This window comes from Myiozetetes cayanensis, unplaced genomic scaffold, assembly GCF_022539395.1.
Source record: "Myiozetetes cayanensis isolate MyiCay16 unplaced genomic scaffold, myiCay2020 scf7, whole genome shotgun sequence".
NCBI classification, from domain to species: Eukaryota; Metazoa; Chordata; class Aves; order Passeriformes; family Tyrannidae; genus Myiozetetes; species Myiozetetes cayanensis.
This window is the reverse complement of record NW_026087964.1, coordinates 30,627,556-30,651,550: the sequence shown is the minus strand read 5'-3', so window position 1 is coordinate 30,651,550 and position 23,995 is coordinate 30,627,556. Positions and strand designations below refer to the sequence as shown.

The 23,995-nt window shown below is 35.9% G+C and overlaps 1 protein-coding gene across 1 annotated transcript in view; it reads left to right on the top strand.

The window, feature by feature from the left end:
- TENM3 (teneurin transmembrane protein 3) overlaps positions 1 to 23,995 on the top strand; it is a 1,298,714-nt gene that overhangs the window by 977,411 nt on the left and 297,308 nt on the right. Inside the window, 2 exon segments of the mRNA XM_050338169.1 lie at positions 7,520 to 7,822; positions 21,822 to 22,100. Coding sequence (XP_050194126.1) covers positions 7,591 to 7,822; positions 21,822 to 22,100 — 511 coding nt within the window. The 5' untranslated portion in view covers positions 7,520 to 7,590.

Genomic DNA, 23,995 nt, shown 5'->3' with positions numbered 1-23,995 from the left:
CACTTGTTTTAAAAATCCCTAGATTTCTGTGGCTTTGTTCCACAGCAGAAGAGAACTATGTGGAAGAACTCAGAAGGTGCAAAAGTAAATTTGGGAGACACCATTTTAGAAGGAATTATGCTTGCATAAATTAGAAGACCATTAAGATAGGCTGAGTAAGAACACGGTGAGGGAGAAACAATGTGTAGAAGATGGGAACGGAAGGAGTTGATGTCATAAAGGATGAATTTCAAGTTTAAATGAGTAGAGGGAAGTATTTAGGCCTTTTTTAGTTGCTGCTGAGCAATGAATTACCCAGTGCTGACTCTTTCCGAGTTCATTACTTTTCTCTGAAGTAAATGAGTCACAAAGTTTCCTCTTTGTGAAGTTTTATTTGTTCTCTTGCTCTACTCCCTTTTTGGTCTTAATAAGTGTTGCTATAATGAGTGCTACTGATTCTGTCTCCCTCCACCTTCTGTCCTGAGCTTGTTTTGTTATTCATTTTTTTCTTTATACTGCAGCATTTCTGCTCTCTTAACTTCCTTTGCCTCTGTCTTTTCATCACATATTCTCATCGTCATTCTTACTACAGAAGTACACCACATTATTACACTCGGTCTTCATATTCTCGTTATCACTTAGCTCTTTCAGCCCTTTGAGATAAAAGGCATCTTACACAAATCCCCCAAATTAGAGGCAGACACTTCCTCTTAAGATTAGAGTTCATGACAGTTCCTACAAACTGTTCCTCCAAAGGAGGAAGAGAAAATGTCAGTATAACCCTATACCAAGTTCCTCTGAAGAGGCTGTTCTTTTTTACAGAGCAGTTGGCCCAATGTCTGAGCCCTTCCTTCCTGCAAGTTACAGTTTTTCTGCAGGCCTTGTCTGGGGACTAAAGAGCCATCACAGTCCCGGACTCTGTGTGTGCATGGCCAGCTCAGGGGTAGGTTCAGTTTTCTCTTCAGAAGGTTTGTAACCTTGCTGTGAGAGGGCTTCCAGGGCCCAGTTATAACTGTAGCTCTATCTCAAATGCTGCTGTATGGTCTTTGTACCCTCACAGGAAAATGCCATCCAGAGAAGTACTCCCTTGATTCCCGTTATTACAGAGGGAGCGTTATCTCTTTCTGCTTATATGAGGGAAAGCATGATAACACATGTTCTTTCCCTCTCCCCCCCCCTGTGCTCAAGGATTTCAATTTTAAGTAATGACAGCAAAATTGTTATATGAACATCAACCTCTATGACTAACCAGGATCCTGCAGAACTCTTTATCTTGATGATTTTCCAGGCTCTTATTGCAAGAAACTTCCGTAATGAACATAGACTACATTTATTTGTTATTTGTTCGGTCTCTAATGTAGTTAAGATTTTTAGATAGACTAAGTAAAGTAACTTTTATATTAATATTACATCCTGTAGTCATGGTAGATATGAGTGTTCTGTTCCCCTGACATGCAGAAAAATACAGAACATTTTTTTACTGGTCTTCCTTATTCTTCTTGTGGGTTTTTGTTTGAGTTTTTTGTTTGTCTGTTTTTAATCTGATTCTAAAATGTAGGGTTATTTAGTGACTTAAGGAGTTTGTGAACTGCCTGTCTGACAGGCCATCTGTTTCCCAATCCCCCTTAAGAAGGCTGACTTGGGATGCATCCTCTCTAGTGTCTGTGCTGGAAGACAGACTTTTTATATTAAGAAGTGAGTTTCTAGATATGATGACCTGAAATGTCCATGTATTAAGAGTCATCAGTTTGACTAATGGCATACCATGGCTACAGATCATCCTAAGCACCTCTTCAAAGTGTCATTTTTCCAGCTCAGTTGATTTCTGACATATCTCACTTTATCAGCCGTTGAAGTGGAAATTTCATCACTCTTTTATGCTTTTTGAGTTTTTCTTAGTGTTTGTTTGTAATAGGTTTTATGGGTGATTAGTTGTATGAGTTGTGAAGATTTTTTTGTGGACAGAAGATTTTCTTAATTTTTGCATGTTGCACTTTGGCTTTTTAATCAGCTTGTTTACATATATCAGTTGAATTTGCTTTTTTTCTTTTCCTATTAAGAAGCATCCAAGTATTATGCCTAATGTAATTTGTAACTAATGCAATATTTACATTAGTTTAATCTGTAAACAATTGCAGATTCAAATGAAATTATTATTACATTAAAATAATGGCACTTGCAGTCATGTATCTGTTGAACAGCACTACTTAGATGCTATTTTCAGCAACCATTGTCAGTGCTGAGAATAGGCACCGTCTTGACTCACAGCCTGTAAAATCCTCCTCTGCTCTTATTCCAGACAAAAGTTCAAGACTGATTCTTCTCCCAGAAATCTTAGGCTTCTTGTAGTACCTGTGTTTATGTACATTCTTGTACTACCTGTGTTTGTATAGTAGTATATCATGAAAGGAGATTTGATCCCCATCTAAGCAAGTGTTCAGACTGTGCTTGTACTAAGTGGTCAGTGTAAAAAGAGTGATAATTTTTAATTTGTAATAATGGTAATTAATAACAAACATAATGATAATTCAATAATAATGAAGGCCTTTGCATCTGGGAATACTATGATTCTTAGAAATGCCTAAATTTTCAGATTTAGGTGTTAGGAGGGAAATTTGTGATGTAATATTTAAGTTCCTTCCCTGTCTCTGTTTTGCTGCCTCAGGGAGCAAAGAAGGGCTCTGCTCCAAAGAGCACCTTACTGCTGCTTCTCCTTGTGAGGCTAAGAGAGATGTTGTTTGGCCTTCCTTATAACAGTATTTCAAACTCTGTACCTCTGCAATAAAGAAATGTACAAGTTTTATCTTCCCATTTTTTAAATATTTTCTGTTCCAACATTGCATATATTAATGATACTCATTATTCTCAGAACTAGTTCCAATTTTGTTTTGTATGTTTTGAGATGTCTAAAATGGAGATAGACATTGAAAGGAACTATAAAACACACTATAGTAGATCCATAAATCAACCCAAGCAGTGACATAATCTTTTCTATACAAATATCTCTTCATTTTGGTAACAGATATTTTATTTCTTACCTCTTTACTATTTCATGCCTGTGTAGATTTTTAGGTATCAAAGGACATAAAATATTGAGGTATATTTAGACTTCTTAGTCAGGTACTTTGGTGTTCGTTGAATCAGGCTTAATGCTGGGAGAAGGCTCTCTGAGTGAGAGATGGGGAGGGAGCACTGTGTATGTTAGGCACGATTGCCATCCTGTTGGCTAAACTGTAATAACCCCTTGAGGTAGTCAGAGTTGAAGCTGCTGAATGAAATGCAATAATTTTCCATAACACTTTGAAAGGCCTGCAGGCATGCTGAAGTTGTACCTGGATATTTTGGATAACACTGTAGCATGACCCTAGTGCCTCTTTTACATCTTGGCAATTAAAATACATACTATGCTTTATGTCTGTTGTACTTTTCTATATGGCAGTGTAGACCTTAAGTGCTGAGGCTTTTTTACTATAAAAAAGGTAAGTAACTGTGGTTTGGGTGTTTGGGTTTTTTTCCTTTTTACTACATTGGTCTTATTTCATGTTGCAATAGGTGATTAAGAGGAATTGATGAAAGGCTGTTTCAGGGAATTTTAAATGCAGTGTAAAACTTCTAATGGGCATCAGTCAGCTTAGTATCTGAGACTTCAGTCATTGAAGCTCCCACGTCAGCTTTGACATTTGTGTGTGAATATACTGTGTGCTCAGTTTTGGTGTTTGCACTTGGTGTCCCTACAACACTTAAAGTAAAAGAAAGAATTTTGATAATGTATTTGTTTTAATTATTAATTGTTTGTAACTTATCTGACTTGGAAATTAAATATAGTGCTAAATGTACTAAAGATGTCAGAGGTCTGCAATGTACCCTGACACAAAAGGGAATGAGCTCTCTGTTCCCAGTGATCTGGTCATGACAAGAATTGCTTCTCTGTTTCTTCTGCTTCCCTGCTAAATTAGATTGAAAGAAATATTTAAGTATTAATTTTAAAATAGGCATCTCCTCTTTATGGTTTCAAACCGTTTTTAAAATTCAGAGTTTTTTCTCACACTGGAGAACATACAGTGTGAGTCTGCGATCAGCTAAGCTATGTGAAAAAATGGGATGAACATGACTGTATAAGAGCTGACATGTCAGTCTGGTGATTAGTGAACACCCTCCTGTGTAATTCAGCCAGGAGCCGGTAACACTGGAGAGACCACTGAAAAGGTCATGGGAGATCCCAATGCTCAGTGACACAGATGAGCATCCTCAGTTTTTACACTTTGAAAAGTATTAGACCAAAACTTGAACTAATGGCATGCAGCAGTTAAATCTCTTTCGATTTTCTACAGTGTAAGCAGGCCATTTTAGTTTAGCACTGCAATATAACGTGTAGCGTTATGTAGCACGGCTGTTGTGACATGCTTTTGTGAGTGTGTGAGTTAGTAGTTCAATAGCTTTGTAAATATTGCTCCATGAAAATTCTTTAATTTAGTTGGAATGAAGCTATCTGATAGACCATAAATATTGACATATGGGCAAAAATTCCTTGCAGATGAAGGCAAGTGTTTTTATAACATCACAAAATAAATTTAATTTTATTTCCTTTAAAATTTTAATCAGATTTTTCAAATTAGTTGCTGTGCATTTGGGTAACTCCCCCAAAGATGCTGCTTTTGTATTACAGAAAGCAGAGAAGAAGAAAAAAATAAAATGTGTTCAATTTTGTGCAGCGGTGGTTCATTTAAATCTGAAGACTTCAGTGGGAAAATTTATTAATATTTTAGATGCAGTGATCTTTACAAGAAAGAAGCTGAACAGATGCAGTAAATGACAGTTTGAATTCTTTTATGAAAATAGTTTTCTCAATATTTGGAAATAGTTCTCTTATTTGGGGGTGAGGGGTGTTTCTAGAAAAAAAAAGGTGATGATTTATAATGGGACAAGTTAAGATCTTTCAAGGCCATCTGCAGGTCTTTTGTTTGACTTGTCACTTCTAACTTACTCAAACAGTAACACAGATATTTGTTTCTGTGTTCTGCAAATATATTTGTGCTCTCTCTCTCTTTGTACTTGTTGTCTGATCACGGTAGAGAACATTTATTTGTAGACAGATCTTTAAGAGAGCTTTTATTCTGCCTTCTTTTAGATATGTGTAGTAATTCATTGATGAAGTAATTTCAAAGACAGGAGTCTGAAGTTGTTAACTGTTTCCTGAGACTTGCTGAGAGATACTATTAGTTTGAAAAGTTAAAGGTTACTGAAATTAAGCAGGTGTTTTGTATAATGCCAGATTCAAAAAGATCAGGTTCTTAAATCCTACCGGTTTTTTTTTCCCCCCAAAAACCGCACTAGTCTTCATTATTGTGGCAGGGTAATCACTGCTAAAGTGTCTCCATAATGTGGTACTATTAAACAGCTTGCATTTTTTTAACCTTTTCATCCTTTGCCTGGACAGGCAATACATAACTTAGAGAATTGGTTTTTGAAGTTTTATTGTATTCATTGACTTCTGTGGGAAACAGATCAGTACTTCCTCCATGCTACATACAGCAAAGATTAAATCTTTGATGATTTCAGCTTGGTATAGTAACAAAGTGTTGTGCTAAAATTTTGATTTATTGGTTTGGGTTTTGCTGTGGGGTTTTTTTAACGTTATAAAGTATTTTGAAAACTTGAAAAAATATTAAAATTGTTTCATCTTGGACGATGAATAGTGTGCATCATTTTTCCTATGGTGCAATTTAGAGATGCTAGGAATTAGTGGCCCTTTAAAGTCTTGAAAGGCTTAGATGAAAGGAGAGATATGCTTCCACAAAGTCTTTACACTGGCAAAAGAATTCCTGTGTGTATTTGTTAATAATTATTTTTAAATTTACAATTCAGTTTAGTGTTAATAAAATGCAAAGTTTATAAAATACCTAGAAAATTGTTTTCACATGAAAAGAACTTACATTCATTGGTTAATCAAATACTTTAAAATCTGAGTGTTTCAGATAGCTAAAAAAGTGTGCTATGTGGGCATACAGATATCTTAACAGTCATAATTAAATAAATTGTTCTATTATAAAACTTTGTTTTTTCTGATCATCTAGAAATTTCTTTTTAACCACTTAACATTTAAAAATAAAAATAGAAGAGAAAATAAAAATAAAAATAGAAACTTAAATGAAAGTCTTTGTTACTATTTTTAGTCTAAATTGAGATTTACATAGGTCAAGAAATGCAAAAGCTTTTTTGGAAAATTTCAAAGCAGGATGATAAAGGACTGGCTGCCATTCACAAACTTGAATTATAGTTCTGTAGTAAATATTCTCTAAAATATTCTAAGTGACGGCTAATTCGTTTGATATTATATGTTTAAATAAGTAAAGAGATATAAAGCAACCTTGTTTTTGCTGAAAAGAGTGTAAATGGAGGTTGCTGTTGCTATGTAGTATGTGCTGTAAACTGTCATTTTAATTCTACATCACAAAGGACTTGACTGATAGTATTTTGTAAAATAATCAGTTGTGTATTTTTCTAGTTTAGCTTGCTTCAGTTTTATTTTTGTACTGTTAGGCACTGAGGAGAAAGTTCTCCCTGAGACAAAGTAGAGAACCCTAGTATATTAAGGTATTAAACAAGAAATATCAAAGTATCAATTTAAAAAGTGCAGTTGCAAAATATTCAAATTGTTTAGATGTTTTGTCAGCTGTTTAAAGATACAAATTATATTCTTTATTTTATTTTAGCACTTCTCTTTAAAAAACAGAAGCAAAATTTACAGACTGTTTCTTTCTGTCAGAAATGTAGATATTTTGGTTAAGGGTTAAGTCTGATTTTGAAAACTAAGTGTAACAAAATATTGAAGAAAAATAAATAGTCAAAAAACTAAGATTCTACTGTAATGTTCCTTAAAAACTTGAGGGAAAGAAAAACTTTTTTTGTCATTTACAAATAAAATACTTTCTTGCTTTCTAGCACAACTTATATAGAACATACTGGCTTAGAGAAACCTTCCTGAACATCACCTATAATGTTTTTGTAGCTTGCTATGAAATCATGTGTTCATGTTCTTTGATGAGAACAGTATTATTTGATTAGAAATTACAATAAAGTTACGGAAGTCTGAAAGTGTAGAAAGAAGTATAAAAACCCAAACATTAAACCTGCAAATTTCTGACAAGCAGAAGGAAGTCAGATTTGTCCTTAAAACATACATTCTTCTCGGAAGAGAAAACAGCTTACATACAATTAAATTTAGGCAAGTAATGCATTCCTTAAGCTGAAAAACTACTTTTTTTCCTTCCGAGTTCTCAGTCTGCGTTTGATCTTCTAATCTGTTGTATAAAATTCAGTAGTACTGTGTTGTTGTTCACAAGAATTTCTTTGTTCGTGCTTTAGATCAGGGTATCTTGTGCGTGGAACTCTGGGAAGTCTTGCAGATATGCACAGAACTGCTTCTCACTCATTGTTGAGCAGATCTTTCTTTCTTTCTCTTCCAGACAGTTAGGGAGCAATTACAGCAATTAGAGATCATTGTAACACATCAGTGGTTGTCTTTCTAATTTTATTATAGGTGAATGTAAGCTGAATGTAGAGAAGACTTCCAAATAAGCTGGACTGATGTGCACAGAGAAGGAATGAAGTATGGATGTGAAGGAACGTAGGCCTTATTGCTCCCTGACAAAGAGCAGACGGGACAAGGAGCGGCGCTATACAAATTCTTCTGCAGAAAATGAGGAGTGCAGAGTGCCCACGCAGAAGTCTTACAGCTCCAGTGAAACCTTGAAAGCTTTTGATCATGATTCCTCTAGGTTGCTGTATGGAAACCGGGTAAAAGATTTGGTCCACAGAGAAGCAGATGAGTATACCAGACAAGGTAGGCAAGATGTTTTAATTCGGAGTGTGTAAATTCATTAGGTCCAAGGTATTCTTGCTGCAGGAAGAGTATGCCATTATATCAGTTTCATCAGTTTTGATAATATTCTACACACATAGTACACTTCACTTTTGTCTCCCTAAATGTTTACAAATATGAGGAAGTATTTTGTGCTATCTTTGAAATAAATAATATATGACGCTTAGGAAGTAGATGGCCCGTGTTGGGCAATGGGTCAGTGACAATATTGCAGAGGCAAGTGTGAAGCATCCCAGGCCTAAAAATTCAAAAACTAGACCCCCAGTTAATCAGCTCATTAACAAATTTCCCAAAAGTTTGACACTCCTGTATATCTAAAGTGTAAATAGCTATAAAATTACTAAATAAACAAATACACCTGTTTCAAGAAGGCCAAGCCCTATGAATAGGTTTGTGGAAACATAGTATGTGTGGATGAGTGTCCAAATAATGCATTAGCTCAGTGCCTTTTTCTTTTAGCTCATAAGGGCAGTAACAGAGCCCTGTACAGTGAGTAAGATGAATTAGTTCACAATTTACGCATTGGAGCGTGTTGGAGAATTTTTTCCGTGGATATCGATGATATGTAACCAGCCACTAACAAATTGCTAAAGCTCACTGTTGGATTTCCAGGTCCAGCAATGGAAAGACATGGGAAGTCTGTCCAAGGAGATGCTATGATCCTGGGCATCTTGCTGTAACTGACTGTACTTAAGCAGAGGGTTAAAGACTAGATGAGCTCAAGAGGTCCCTTTGGACCTCAGTGATTCTGAGAGATTGAACTTGGCTCCAGTTAGGGTTCAGCACTTACGCATCACTATTTGATTCAAAACTGTAGTGTCTGGAATTGACACTTTTACATTTCCACAATTAAGCTACTTATTATAAGGAGGGGGAAAAAAAAGTTAAAAACTGTGGAGAGTACTGCAGCCCAGCTATCTAAAAGTATAAACCTAGGCCAGAAGTGTGGGAACCTAAGCCTCAGTCTTCTGTTTAAATCTATCTTCTCTTTTATGCAGAAGCAAGAATAGATTTAGGTATGGAAAAATAAATTTTTCTCCTTGTGAGGAAGTCCTTAGTTTTAATTTTAGAATGCTTAAAATTATTTTCCCTGTTGGTATCTTTTCTTTGTTCCACATAGAATAACTTTACATTAGAAAGAGAGCTGGGCAGATGGTGTTGACTTTTTTGCCTACCAGTGTTTGTAAGGCAAATAAAAATATTTCTCTTAGGCATATGTAGCTGAGGCTTGCTGCTACTGTAGTCTACTTTCTGCTGTTTATTTTTGGTTTCTGTGATGTGTTGAAACTTCAGGTCATCACTATTTTCTAGTTTTCAGGTCATTAGTCACCTTGACATCATTCCTTTTATGAGGTAAATTCAGGAGGAAGTTTTCTAAGACCTGTACTGTAGGCACTTTCTTAGTACTAGTGAGGAAATTATATCAAAACAGGCACCATTTATTTAATGAATTCATAAACTCTTGCCTGAATAGAGTGCTATTCTTTTTTAAATAGCAATAAAATTGGAAGAAGTTATGTGGTCTGGCATATGACATATGGTAGTGCACTGGGCCTTGGGTTTTATTCCCTTTTCACTTTCTTCAGAAAAGCACATAGTATTTAGCCAATACTTATTGCCCAATACGCAATAAATTACATGTCTATAGACCTAAAATGGTAGTCTGGGATGTATAATGTCCTCTTCACCTTTCAGTGGTCTCAGCACTGTCATCTGTGCCCATTTGATTTCCCTCATTATCCTTTCAGTTCTTTTTTTATCACTTATTGGCTTCCTGTAATGCAGGCTGGTGTGGCACCTTTGGGGACTACCTGCAGGTTTGATAGGGTCAGGTAATAAAGGGCTTGTTTTGCAGTCCTAAGTAGTGTATTCCTATGATTCATCTTTGACTGAGAATTTTCAGCTTCTGGCATGGGAAGTATTTTGTGAAAAAGGTCTAGAAGGTCATTCCAGAGGACTTTAAATAATATATAAAACATGCTTCCCTGTGGTTTTTGGGTTTTTCCCCCCCCCTCTGCCTAGAAATAGAGTATAGATATGTGGCTTTGTTGACAGCCTGCTAAATCAACAAGAAATAAATCTATAAGTAAAAAAGACAAGCAGTAATAAATAACTTAATTGGGAACTTATTTTAAAATTAATCATGATCAGTGTTTCACTTTTTTGGCCCAGACTGTGTAAAATAACAATATGAAATTTCCAGTGTCCTCAGGGAAGTTACTGGAACAGTTATACGAGCTTCTCAAATCTCTCCAATGTGGCACAATTAGAAATGTCTGTCTTGTTTTTATGAAGGATATTTTAGGGTAAAGCCTTTCAAAGCTTTCTGCTAATGAATCATAACTTTCTCACCTCTTCTTCCTGAGTTGAGTCAGTACACATCTTTGTGCTTCCTGCTTCCCAAAATCCAAAGGCAGGAACTGAGAAAGGGATACTGCTGTTGGAGTTAAGTGAGCTTTATTTAGTGGTAGTTTTATCCCATGAGATCTTTACTTGTGGAGAGGAGATTCTCCAATTGTTAGTTTCAGTCACAGGATCTTTTTCCTTATCTGTGGAATTTCTGTTGCTTTAGATTAATTGCATAAATAGAAATAAGAGTCTAAAAGTATTTGTCATTATAATTCTAAAACCAGCATTTAAAAAATATTGTACAATATTTAAACATGAAACTGTTATGTAAATGGGATTATCTCGTCACTTTTGAAACTCAGTTGACAAGATTGAAAGAGCAGGTGTGCTTATTTAGGAAATTGCAGCTACTTCTATTCAACATGCTTTCAGTTAATGTCAATGAGAGGTGAGACTTGCTGTTGTTTCCTTCCGTTTTTCTCAAGTCCCTTCATCTTTTGCAAAACTGGGTTTGTTTTTGTTTTTTTTTTTTAAAGCTTTAGATAAGGATTATTTAGCCTACTCTTTTTAGAACTTCTAAATTAGTTTTTTATATTTACTTAGTTTATAAACCCCACATAAGAATGAAAAAACAATTGATAAGCCTATGAATACTGAAACTCAGCACCCAGCCATGTAAATGAAGGCCATGAGCTTTTCTTCTTAAAAGAAGTTTTAAGATAGATACTCAGTTTTATATTGCATGTTTGAGAATATACCTAATCTCATGCTTGACAATGGATGAAGCTCAGTGAAATACTATTTACTTTCCTAGATGTGATGATATGATTGTTTGCTGTTTATGTGTTAGGCAGGAAAAAGACACTTTTTTTCTATAGAAATTTGCTATAGAGATTAAACCAGCCTGATTTAAATGTACAACTTCTCTAATAGAATTTAGCAACCGAAATGCTTGTAGTTGATCATGAGTCTCTGCCCGTGCCTGAGGGATGGAAACTATACGATCTTTAAGGCCCCTTCCAACCCAAACCATTCTGTGATTGATTCTATGATTTTGTATTGCATTATGCCCAACTCTTGCTGAATTCAGGATTAAAGCTGACTGTATGAAGTCGAATTTCTGTACAGAGAAAAAATCCCGTGTTTAGAAAATAAACTACTGTGTGAAGTGATATAAAGTACATAGAGACTGCTATGCAAAAATATCTGAAAGTATGACATGACTGTGGTGTGGGTGGGAAGGATTGTAGAAATATAGAAAGCAGTGTTTTTGAAATTGTATTTGGAAAAAATAATTGCAAGTAATAATATAACAATATTAAAATAATTTGAAAGAGATCATGAATCAAACCTGGACTCAGAAGAACTGAAACTTTGTATTGTTAGTAAGAAAAATGCAAGCAGGCAAAACCTGTGTTTTATTTACCATCAGATACATGCCAAAGGGGAGAGAGGAATATTCAATATCTCTCAAGTAGTCATTATTCCATTTCAAAGATTTTTGTTGTTGCAGAAGAGTATAGTGGTCCTATAGAGTGATTCATGTATCATGTCAGTGAGTTTTTGCACAGGAGCAAGAGGCTGAGCCATAAGCACAGGTGGCAGGATGCAGTGCAGATTTGTGAGTTCATCATTCCTTACAAAATAATCGGAGCACTTTTTGCAAACTGTGTGCCTTGAAAAGCTGAGCTGCAGGTTCACCTAATATATAAAAGAACCAATGTTTTATATTAGAAGAACCAATGAGGTAGTGCAGGTTTTGTTAATTTTTTACTTTTTGGAAGCTTGAATCAAATATGGTTTAGACTGCAGGTAAAGGTAGTTGATCTTTTTAGATGGCTGTGAGAATGAGTTCACTGTGTTTATCAATCAATTTATTGTCAGCCAAGCCTCAATATCAATTTATTTTCATGCTATCCCTTTCAGTTTTGCAGGAGAAACTACTCCTATGCACGGTTTTGTACCTTTACTGAAGTGCCTAAATTAGATTAAACGACCTAAGAACTCCCTGAAGCTGCTAAAAGACAGACTGACCGCACCAAGCGATTAAAGAAAAAGAATTCCTTTCCTTCACAAGTCCACCCTGGATCACTGATACCAGGGTGCTAAAAAGCAAAAGCATTTACAGTACATTACAGTGTGTAGTTATATCGCAGCTATTGTTCAGCTGCTATTCCCGTGACAGTTAGATTTAGGTGCTGGAAAAATATCACCATTCAGCAAAAGAGGGACCTGAGACAGTGATATATATAGCAATTTTATTTTATTATATAAGATATTAAACACTGTCAACGATACATTTTTAAGACTTCAGAAGCCTGAAACTTAATTGCAACTTCTATCCTAATGTAATAAGACTCCAAAGTCTATTGCTTTTAAATACTACCTGCTCAAAATGAGTTATTTGGATAGCAAAATGTTTAATCTTTTTAGTCACCGTAAATGTCAACTGTAGGATTAAAGGATTTAAATGGTCATGTTTTTAAAATCTAAAGCTTGAGTTGTTTAAACCTACCTGTCTGAAGCAGGGGAAGGATAGATACCTAAGATCATTTTTGATTTTCCACTACCTGTGCCTTATTGATGAGCTGATTTTTGACTCTTAAGTAGGCAAGTGATCCTCAAGAACTGAATCCACTTGCTTTGCAGGCTATTTACACAAAGCTATGAAATAATGTGTTAGTGACTTTGTGATCTCCCAATGAGCAAATTAATTACCATTCAGTGACATGTCAAGTGCTGTCTCTCAAAATCGGAGGCACATATTAGAATTAGTGTTTTATGTTTCCTGGCTGCAGTGCAATATGTGTCCTAATTGTTGTCATGACAGATCCTTTTTTGTTATGCAAAAACATGGCCACCTGCAGTGTCTGCCTGATTTCAGTGGATAACTTCTGTAAGCAGCGTACAGTGCCAGTATGTTCTGGATAATTTTGTGGCCTTGAGCTAAGCACGTAACCTTCTGCCAGAATTGGGTTTTTTTTCTTTTTTTTTACCCTCTGTATTATAGAAACAATACCACCTACCCACCTCACAGGCATGTTGGGCAGATTAATTAGTTTATGTTTGCAAAATGCTTTGAAGATGAAAAGCACTGTAAGTGCTAAGTAGTATTAAAATCTCATGTTGCTACACTAGTTACTTAAAGCAACAATAAGAAGTTAATTGGTTTTCAGGTTCCAGGTGATAAGGATCTGTTGACTTTTAAAGTTATTCTGTTAGCTACAGAGTGGTACTAAGAAAAACATTTCTCTTTTATTTGATGAGAAGTATATTTAGCTCACACTCAGTGATATGCACACATGCTCTAAGGTATTCATCTAGTTGAAATTGGCCCCTTGTGGGTCATGGCCTGTGTATGAGCTACAGATCCAGAGACAAAGGGCAGTTGTGATTCTCCAGGGAGAAATCAACCTTGGTTATTGGCAGTAGACTGCTTGATCAGGCATTTCTACACAGCTAGTACAGGTCCATAGAGTAAAAACCTTGTCTTCCAGTAGTCCAGTTGCAATATAGGATAGTTAAGTTCTTGATCATAATGATTAAGGGTTTATAAGATGAACAAGGGGCCATCACAAGGATTTTCAACCTCATGGAAAGGAAGATACTGCAGAAGGTCTGTAATCCTCTTATATCTTTCCATAGATCATATACTGAGATGTATGAGATGCTTCTGATGCTTCTGTTCATAATAAAAGCTAAACTGAGGACTAGGGAGATGAATGGATCACATGCATGGCTATGAAAGATGACTTCAGCATGTTAACATCTATGGAGAGAATAAAGCCAGAAATTTGTGCGGTTAGAGACGGCATGAGGACAGAATGAGAGAGGCTGAAGAGTCCTGTCTCTACTGTCTGTTGATTTAGTGCTTAGGGCTGAGATTCAGGGCTGGAGGCCAAGCTGTGAGTGATTGCTTATTCCATCACTGGCAAATAAATGCATAAAGTGAAGCAGAGATGTAAAATAGGAGTAATTCCTCAGAAAGTTCCATGATACTTTCTGAAATTAGTTTGTAAAGTGTCACAACTTACTGGCTTGAGAGACAGTACTCTTTGTTACAGAGCTTATTAAAGCCAATTGAGGAAATGGCAAAGCCAAGGGAACACATTTGCTTCAAGCTTTGTTTTTCTGCTTCTTTGTTTTGCAGTGCCATAAATATCTCTGAGTCATAAATACTTCTTGTTTTCAGCATAATGGACATTTTGCTAGAACATCCAAATTAAGACACGGCTACACTACATTTATTATGGGGGTTTGCATAGTGGAAAACCTCTTGAGGGGTTGTGACGTGTAGAACGATAGAGGGAATAAGAGGTTTCCATTTCTGCAGAAGTTTTTGTGTCTGTATCCTGTGTTGCTTGCATTTATCTACAGTGATAGTGTGAGCACCTCACTCTGTCCATGCGTTGATGAGTCAATTCCCATACATGTGGGATACTTCTGTGTGAAATTCCAAAATTTGAAATGCACAGGCTACTTTGAATAGGTGTGCTGGGTTTTTCCTTTGTACCAGTTCATATGTGGTAGAACTAATCAGGTTTTCTACTATGCAGAGGGTCTACCTGCTCACTTGTGGAGGCGGACATGCTTTTCCCTCATGGAAAGGCATAAATAACTGTGGAGTTTTCTCTCCTCCCCATATGGAGGAATAGCAGTAAGCCTGAGCTCTACTTGGCGTGCTTCTCTTCTTGCTGCCTCCTTCCTCCTCACCTTCTTTCCCCATTTCAAGCTGTATGTCGTGTTATTAGCGTTGTGCTGACCCTAATGTGGCAGTTCATACCTGTCAGATCTGTGGCTGTAGGCTATTTGCATACTGGATATCCATCATCTCTACATTGCTTACTCTTGGGTCGTATTTTCTTCGCATCTATCAAAGTTATGTTTTATTCTTATCTTGTAATAAATGGATGCTAGGATGTTGCTGATTTGGTCTCACAGTGCAAAGATTAAGACAGAGGCCTAAAATGTCTATACTGTCACTGTGCGCATGATCAAGACTTTGTGTTCTTTGCCACTCATGGAGTTGTATTTCTTTTCTAATTCCACAAATCCCTTTTTCTTTCCCCTTTACAACCCATGAGCAGGACAGCTGTGTTAGTTTCTCTTAATTTAGTTTATATATTACGTAATTGTAGTAATAAAATCAAATTTTTATATAAAATCCCCAAATTTGGAATAATAATGTTTAAATTATTAATTCCCTTATTGGAACATGTTTTCTGTAGCTTCAAAGCTTTGAACTGTGCAATTGTGAAATTATCTTTGGCTGACTTTAATCTTACTCTGCAGTAACTTCAGCAGGGCTTGACAAACAATCTTTATCCTTATACTGGTTTAAGAAGTATTTCTTATGTTCTAGTCTGTGGATTAGTACTGAAGATCCCCTGCCACCTCAAGCCTAACAGGGAATAAAGTTATGAGTTTCCCATTCTGCACTGAAAAACCAGTGGCAAGATGATGCTGTTTTATACACATCAATTCTTCTCTATATCAAAAATTAAAAAGGCTTTCTTTCCCAGGCTATCTTTTTAATCAGTGTCTTCTTGTGATTCTATAGTAATAAAAATACACAGTTTAAATAACAGGTTTAAAATACTTTGATTCTCACAAATATATGTATGTACTTTGTTTTTCCCCAAGAATTGACTTGGGTTTTGAGTCTTTCATAAAGCTCTTCTATCAAGAGTTGGACAGTAAGTACCACTCAGAGAACTTACAGTATCTGTCACTAACCTTTTCAGAAGTTACCAAGACCATGACTTCTGGCCCCAAATGCTTTTGTAAGTCCATGAGGAATGGGAGAACTGTGTGGTTAGTATTTTTGGAGAATAATGAGCATTTGAAAACTATATACACACTCGATGAGATTTAATATATTTTAATGCTCTTTATTATTAGGTAGTTTACTGGATATATTAAAGAAGCAAATGTCTTTCATACGAATCTTACAGCTCCACTCCAAGGCACATGATGACAAGAAAAGGAGGTGAAGATGGAGGAGTGAACAGAGCAGAAAGGTCAAGAAAGAGAGATTAAGAGGGGACAAGGAAGATGGTTGTGATGAGTGAAAAGAAAAACAGGAATTAGGATCAAGAGGAAACGTGATACAGTGGATTAGGATGGTTTAAATTTCACAGATAATTTTCTCAAAAGCTAAAGAAAAAATCAGTCTGAAGTAATGACAATAAAATACTACACCAAATCTGAAAGAAAACATTGACATAGGCAAAGTTCATTGTTTGTCATTCTTCACTGCAATTACTTGCATCCTAGCAAACAGAATTCTGAAAGTACAACTTTTTTTTAGTACTCTTAACTAAATATATTGTGAAGTTTGTGTGACAGAATGGATGTGTCACATCCATTAGACATTCTCTCTTGTATAATTGCGACATTCTCTCTTGTATAATTGCATTCTACCTACCTCACATTCTCACTTCTGGAGGCAGCATTTGTACGCTTCTTGTTAGAGTTTTCTAGAGCATGTGATATCAGTTTTGCTATTTTTCAAAAAAAAAAAAAAAAGAATCTTCACCCTTTCATTTCCAACAAATTTGTAATCCTACTATACATTTATTTCCATTTCTATGTGCTTCTTCTCCAGGCCTTTCCTTACAAAGGACCTCATTGTAAGTAAGTGTGTCACATTGTATTTGCCCCAGTAAATGGAAAATAACATTTACAAAGAAGTTTCCCTTAAGAAATCAGCTAGATTTTGCATTTGAAAGATGATGGTTCTTGCTAAACCAGTCCAGCTTTTCTTTGGTGATCTAGGAAGATGTTCTTATTGGTCCTGTAGTGACTACTTAATACCCTGCAAATAAAAGGGTCAGTTTTGCTGCCTACTGTCATATAAAAAGAAGCTGCTCTTTGCATTATGACTAGTATGTAATTGAACACTGTATTTTTCAGGAATTAGTAAAGTGAATAGACTAGCTAGTTTGCATTTTACAGAGCCATTCCTTCATATTTGTCATGTATATGAGTTAGGATGGCAAAGTACTGTTGAATTAGGTCAGTAGTGTTGAGCTCTTGGCTGTACAGACATGATGAAGCACTTCAAATACGGTGCAGCTGTGTTCTGGCTTGTGGTTCATAGAAAGTGTTTGGAGGTATTGAGAAAGAGCTCTGCATCAAGAGCTTCAATAGGAAAAACATATCCCCTATAGAGTTTCTAAATATGAAATCTAAAAGAAATAAGTACTTTACCCATATCAGAATGGCAGAAAGCAGTATGGTCGTGCAAGAGCCAAACTAAACAGAATTTTGAGTATGTACTTGGATAAGTTTGGGACCTCTGCCTTTTTGGTGCTGTCTGTCCTGTTAGGACAAGACTAAAGTCAGCAAAGGCACTAAAACTATTATTCCTCAGGTTTAAAAGCTAGGGGAGTGGGTGTATTTTTATGCTAACTAGGCAGGTGCTAGGGAGGCTTTTCAGGTTTATATTTGTCTTTCCTTTTTTTTCAAAATAGTCTCTTGTTGCTAAAACCTGACTTGTCAACTCATCAGGGGTTAATGAATTAGTAAGGACAGTGCTGATGTCTGGAGATGCTGACAGATTTTCTTTTGGCAATTTTTTTGTTCATTCCTTCTGTTTGTTTCTTTCACCTTTTCACGGTTTTTAAGATAACATCTCTGTGCATATATTTAGTATAGATCCAACTTTGAGCAAGGACTGATAACTGCAGAAACATGGGATCTTTTCGTTTGGTTAGTGGCACAAGTGCAGCAGCTTTCAGTTTAATTCCAGCTTTTAACTTGTGACTTTCTAAAGTAATAGGCCATTTCTGAATATATCAAACTTGCTTATAGCAGTATTTGATTAAACTGAAGAAAAAAGTCACTTCCATTTCTAGACAATATAACCATTGTGATTCTGGCAGAGAAATATATATATAATCTTTTAAAAATAATAATTTTAAATATTGACTATATATAAGTATGTTGGTATACATACAAAAAAGTATGTATTCAACCAATCATATGTGGATCATTGCTTACACAGAGAGTAGTTGCAACATAACAGGTAGACCTGTGTGGTTACTGTTGGCAAATGCCGTGCTTTTAAAAGTGATTGCTGCAGAAGCTTCTGAAAATTTTTTGTAGAGTTATTAATTAATTTTGTTCTTTTCTACACAAATGGAGGATGTCAGCAGTCCTTAAAATAGCTATTAACTGATATTCCTAGACAAGAGAAATGTAGCATCTAATGGTTGAGTGGTGGTAAGCAGTATTATTGCCAGTATTATAGTTTTTAAAATGTAGCTTCATGGCACATTATCTCAAATAGTCCACAATCCCCAAAGGTGTCTCCAGAACAACTCTCCTTGAAATGTTGTGTCTAATTTTGTTTCATACTTTTTTAAAGGAAAGGGAAAAACTCAGAAGGCATTATACCTATCTGTTTATTCTGTGCCTACATTTTCTTCTCAGGAATTAGTTCATTACAGTGGCCAAGCTGTTTTTAGGTCTTTATGAACTCTTGAGGCACTTACTGTCAATGGGAGAAATTGCGAATGTGTGTATAGTATAAGAAACTGATGATTAAATCCCTGACATGGAAGTCATTCTGGGAAGGTTAATTAGAAAATCTACAAACACAAAAAGAACATCCTCTCTTCAAGCTCTTTTTTCCCCACTAAGCTCCTACAACCTCCTTTTCAGCTTTTATTTTGATTTCATAGCACTGTTCATTATCAGGTAAAAGCTCCCAACTAGTCTGCTACCCACTAGGTCTGGGTCCCAGCTGTGTTCAGCTTCCCGTGGATCTTGGAAGATTTCCTGTTTTCATTGCTCAGAAATCCTATGGTGATGTAAAATTTTTCTATTACATATATATAATTTCCTTTGGGATATAAATTCCTACACAAATAAACATTTTTGTTTTACCATGTCAACTTTTCATTTTGGCTTTTGTGGATTGTTTGTTTTTTTTGTTTGTTTTGTTTTTTCATTTGTGTAGGCAACTTACATGGAGTACAATCCTCTTAGTGAAGCTCTTAGGAAAGCTTTAATTCAGAAGATTATGTAGCCTGATGATTCTAAAGCTGTTACAATGTTTCTGGGATATGTTGTAAAACTTCTCAGTGTAGTGAAAAACTCTAATATATTGAATGGGATGAGAAAACAGTATTGAAAACCGGTTCCCTTTTCTCTTTTTGCCCTATGACATGCAATCTTGTTGGGGCTTAAATTTATAAGAGGGGGGGAAGAAAGAAGAAAATATTTTATGTGGAGGTAGGCTGTTGTAAACTTAAAGTAAAAAATAAAATACATTAATAGATGGTAGGTGATATGTTGTGCCTGAGACCAACTCTCCTAGAAAGATGAAGGAAGATGTTGTTAGATAATGCCTGAAGTAGTTTCTCTTAAAAATAAATGTTTAAGAGGAAAGTAAGTGTGTATGTGTGGGGAATAGTCTCTTCCAATCGCTGTGCCTGCACAGATGTTTCCATGAGTGCACAGAGGCTGTTTTCACAGTGAGGGGAGCCTGGGGTGTGTGGTACAGGCTGGCAGAAGAGCTGCAAGTCGTGATGCTCACCCCCTGCAGCTGGTCCTGTTGTAGCTCAAGAGACACTTTTTGTTTCTGTCTGCATCCTTCCTCGCCTTCACATCTCAGCACTGTGAGGTTTTGAGGACCACAGGAATAACAGCTTGTAGCATTGAAGTCAGCAGCAGTTTTGTTACTGGTTCAAGTAACGTTGTTTTTGGTAGAAAATACCTCTTTCCTTTCCTTTTTGCTTCTAAAACCCCCTTTTTTTAGAACAAATGAGATACTGCATGTGCAATTGTATATACGCCTTAGCCTCTGCATATGTGTAGAGACACCTGTATGCATGCAGTCATGCACATAGGCTTCTCCTGTGTTTGTATCTGACTTGAGGCAACTGTTTGAAAATGTAGATTCACATAATAATGTACCAAACACGTAAACTACTGTTCTAGACTGTCACCCTTAGCATACATATATCAAAATAATAATAAACATATTAGACACTTTACTACTTTCAGCTCTGACCCTATTACCACTGGGCGGTTTGTTTGGCCTGTTTCCTTTGCTGATTAGTTTCAGCTCTCATAAAACCTGAAAATTCACATGGCATGACAGCTTAAAAAAAATTACAAGATACTCTCAGTGTGCATGGTAATCCCCTTTCTTATACCCTTCATACTGTTCAGACATAGTCATGGATATGCTTACTTCTTTATATTTACCTCCACAGCTGTATTTTCATTAAAATAATACATTCACATCTGCATAATAAATAGTTAGATTTTTACCTAATTGTAGTAACTGATTTTTATTATTTATGAAAGTCATCGTCAGAATTCTTTTATGGTTCTGACTGCTAAGAAACTTATAGCAACAACTTCATGTGACCACAGCAATAAAATAATAGATCACTTAAAAAAACTTTGTGACCAGTGCATTAACTCTTGATATTTCAGGAATTATTTACATTTCTGTATTCACACTTCTGCAATTCTATTATTTGATCTATTTATTGATAGGATTCTGTTCTTGCCATATTATAAGCTTTAATTATCTTGCTACTATGTTTTTGTGCTAAGTGACTAATTTTGGAGAAATTAGGATGCTTGTCAGATTCAAAGATTGAATATATGTCCTAATTTGTTTTCAGAGCTATGAAATAATTGTGGGCTAGGGTGGAAAAGCATTATGGATATAGGCATGCAAAGGAGCTTGCCAAGTGTCTATATATCATAAAATGTCTTAAATTTACAGACATAAAAGTAAGATGAAGACACAGCCATTAAAAAGGCAGTCATTTTTGAGTGTCGCGTAATTTAGACACTCTAAGTTATTGAAGTGTCACAAGTTTATTGCACCTAATTTATTAATACAGTCATTTGGGATTCACTTATGTCTCTTGCTCTGCCCCAAAACAGAGGCTTAAAGTCTGTTAAAATGCATAGACTCTGCTTCAGTGGTAGAAGTGAAAAATGCTTCTCAAAATTTGGTGACACAAAAAATAACAACTTTACTGTAGTACTTGCAGGTAACAGGTGGCCATGTTCCTGTTTATTTGTATTTGGGTATTAAAGTATGGCAGAGAGATCAAATAACCAACTGAGTTTGGTTCCCATTTAGCTTTCCCGTTGTCACATTAGGGGACATCTGCATGGACAAAATAGCCTGGTGCTTTGGCCTCTAACCAGTGTAAACAAAACAAAAAAAAAAACTTCAAAACCAACCAACTAAAATTCCTGACAATTACCCTGTTAAATGCTCTGGAAGATAATTAAAAAAAAAAAAAAAAGTTTATAATTTATGTTTAATCCTTTTATGTGCTGAATTGGCTTTTCTTAGTTAACAGGTTCTATTTTGTTTATTTGCTACCCAGGAGCACTTTTGATGTGTTTAAGCAATTGACAAAACAGTGCTGAGGTCTACTATGAATGAAAACAACCACTTCAGAGAGCTGGAGACAAAAGAATCCACTTGATTGTAATACAGAGTTTTGACTAAACACCTTATGTGATATCTGAGACAATTATACACATGAAGAGTTTTAACTTTTAGATTCTTTAAAACAAAATAATTAAAAAATTCTCACCTTTTGTTATCTTTTTTTCCCCTAATCAGGACAGAATTTTACCCTAAGGCAGTTAGGAGTTTGTGAACCAGCAGCTCGTCGAGGACTGGCATTTTGTGCGGAAATGGGGCTCCCCCACAGAGGTTACTCTATCAGTGCAGGGTCAGATGCTGATACTGAAAATGAAGGAGTGATGTCTCCAGAGCATGCCATGAGACTTTGGGGCAGGGGGGTCAAATCAGGGCGCAGTTCCTGTCTGTCGAGCCGTTCCAACTCAGCCCTCACTCTGACTGATACCGAACATGAAAACAAGTCCGACAGTGAAAATGGTAAGTTCTTATGCATATGCCCCTATATGAATTAATGTTTTATTGCTGTTTCGGTTGACACCCGGTAATTTTAAATCATTAAAGGAAAGGCCTTGAATTATTTACCTTCTTCCCCCCCACCCCGCTTCCCAGAAAAGTCAATATTCAGAATCAGTCCTAACTAATGCAACCTTTGGGTGTGATGTTTTAGCTGTAATTTTGAAAGAGTTTAACCACAAAAAAAGGATTATTATTATGTCAGGCCATGTCACCTGTTACCCTCTGAGGAACAGCTAAGCAGTGATAAAATTGTTCCCCAGGCCAACTTGCATTCAAAAGTTTCATTGTAAACTGTTCTTCAAGACATCTTGGAAAAGTTGCGAATCTAGAATGGATGAATGAACACAAAGAATAGCCTATTAACAGGGTTCATGACAGGAAAACAAATTTGATTGTGCCTTAAACTTCTGAGCTGATGAGAGCAATTGGAATTGTGGTGAAGAGGGACAAGTGGCCTTGGATGTGCTGGTGGGACTGGATTACTGTGCAATTAAAATCTGTAACAAAAATCTTAACGGAAGCTTTGTAGGATGTGGGATATGACCATTGTATATTAAGTCTTAGTGGTTAAATGAAAATAGGTTCATGCAATTGACTGATTCATTTTTAAAACTTTTCAAAGTTTTTTTACCTCCTCTTAAGGTTATGAACAGATTCTAGTATGTTGTTAAATGCTAAATGCACAAGTCCTGGAAAACATTTTAACTTTTTTTACCTGTAGAATATTTTCAGCTTTACTAGAATTAAAATGATTGTTCTATTAACTTCATGGCAAATTCAAGAGGAAATTTAAAAAAAAGAGTAACAATGAAAATTAGTGATGGCTATTGCCTTCATGTCTACGTGTAATTTTATTTATTTATTAAACCTGTCTGTTCAGCTGTGCAAAAGTCAGAGCAATTTTATTGCTATCCTCTGGCAATAGCTGTAACACATTGTGGGAAACAGCAATGGAGGCATGTATGTATGATAATCCTTGAAAGAATAATGCACCTTTGTTTTAAACTACAAGCAATAAAGTTTAGGTTTTCCTATTTATTATTTTAACTTCAGTTTGAGAAACCAAAGCCAAAGCTATATTTTGCTGTTATTCATACTTGGGTTTCCTCTGGTGGCTGGTTCTACCTGAAGATGCCTGTGCAAAACAGCTGTCTCAAATGAGACCCTCCTTTTTGTGTTGGACTGAATGCTCCATGGTACCTGAGCAGACAGCTCTGTGTTCGCAGGTGTCTTGTATCATGCTTGGAAAACTTGGTTTGAGTCAAAGGCAAGTTCTGAAAGAGGAGAACAGGAGTACTTGCCTATCGCCTTTTGGCAGTGAAGTTTCTGTGGGGTAATATTTGCTATTTCAGCTGCTAGGCAATCTAGAATGAATTGTTGAGCAGTCCTGTGAATTTTCCTTTTGAAAGGTCTATGCAGAAACAGATTCTCTTGAGCCTTTTGTAAAACCCTAGGTTAATGATCTTGAAAATATGTATTTATATACACATGCATGCACATAGACTATTTCCATAGAAAGCCATATCTTTACATTACCAAAGAGGTGGATGCTTCACAAGTACCATAGCTTTGCTATACTTTTTAATAGATTTTATATTTACAGTTTTTAAAAAGGCAAATTGTCAATCACGATATGCCAAAACTTCCTCCATCAGTTTAGAGTGTTTTGTTTTTTCATGTGTAAGAAGACTGTCAGTATGTTAGAAAATGCATTATTCTGCAGTGGTTAAAGTCATGCAAGGAATGTCTGGCATTTGATACAACTTCAATGAAGAGTTTAGCCACTAAAAAGGATTACAGTTGATTTATTTATTAATAGGGAGGCCAGCAGTCCAACTTAAGAATGTGCTGAGACT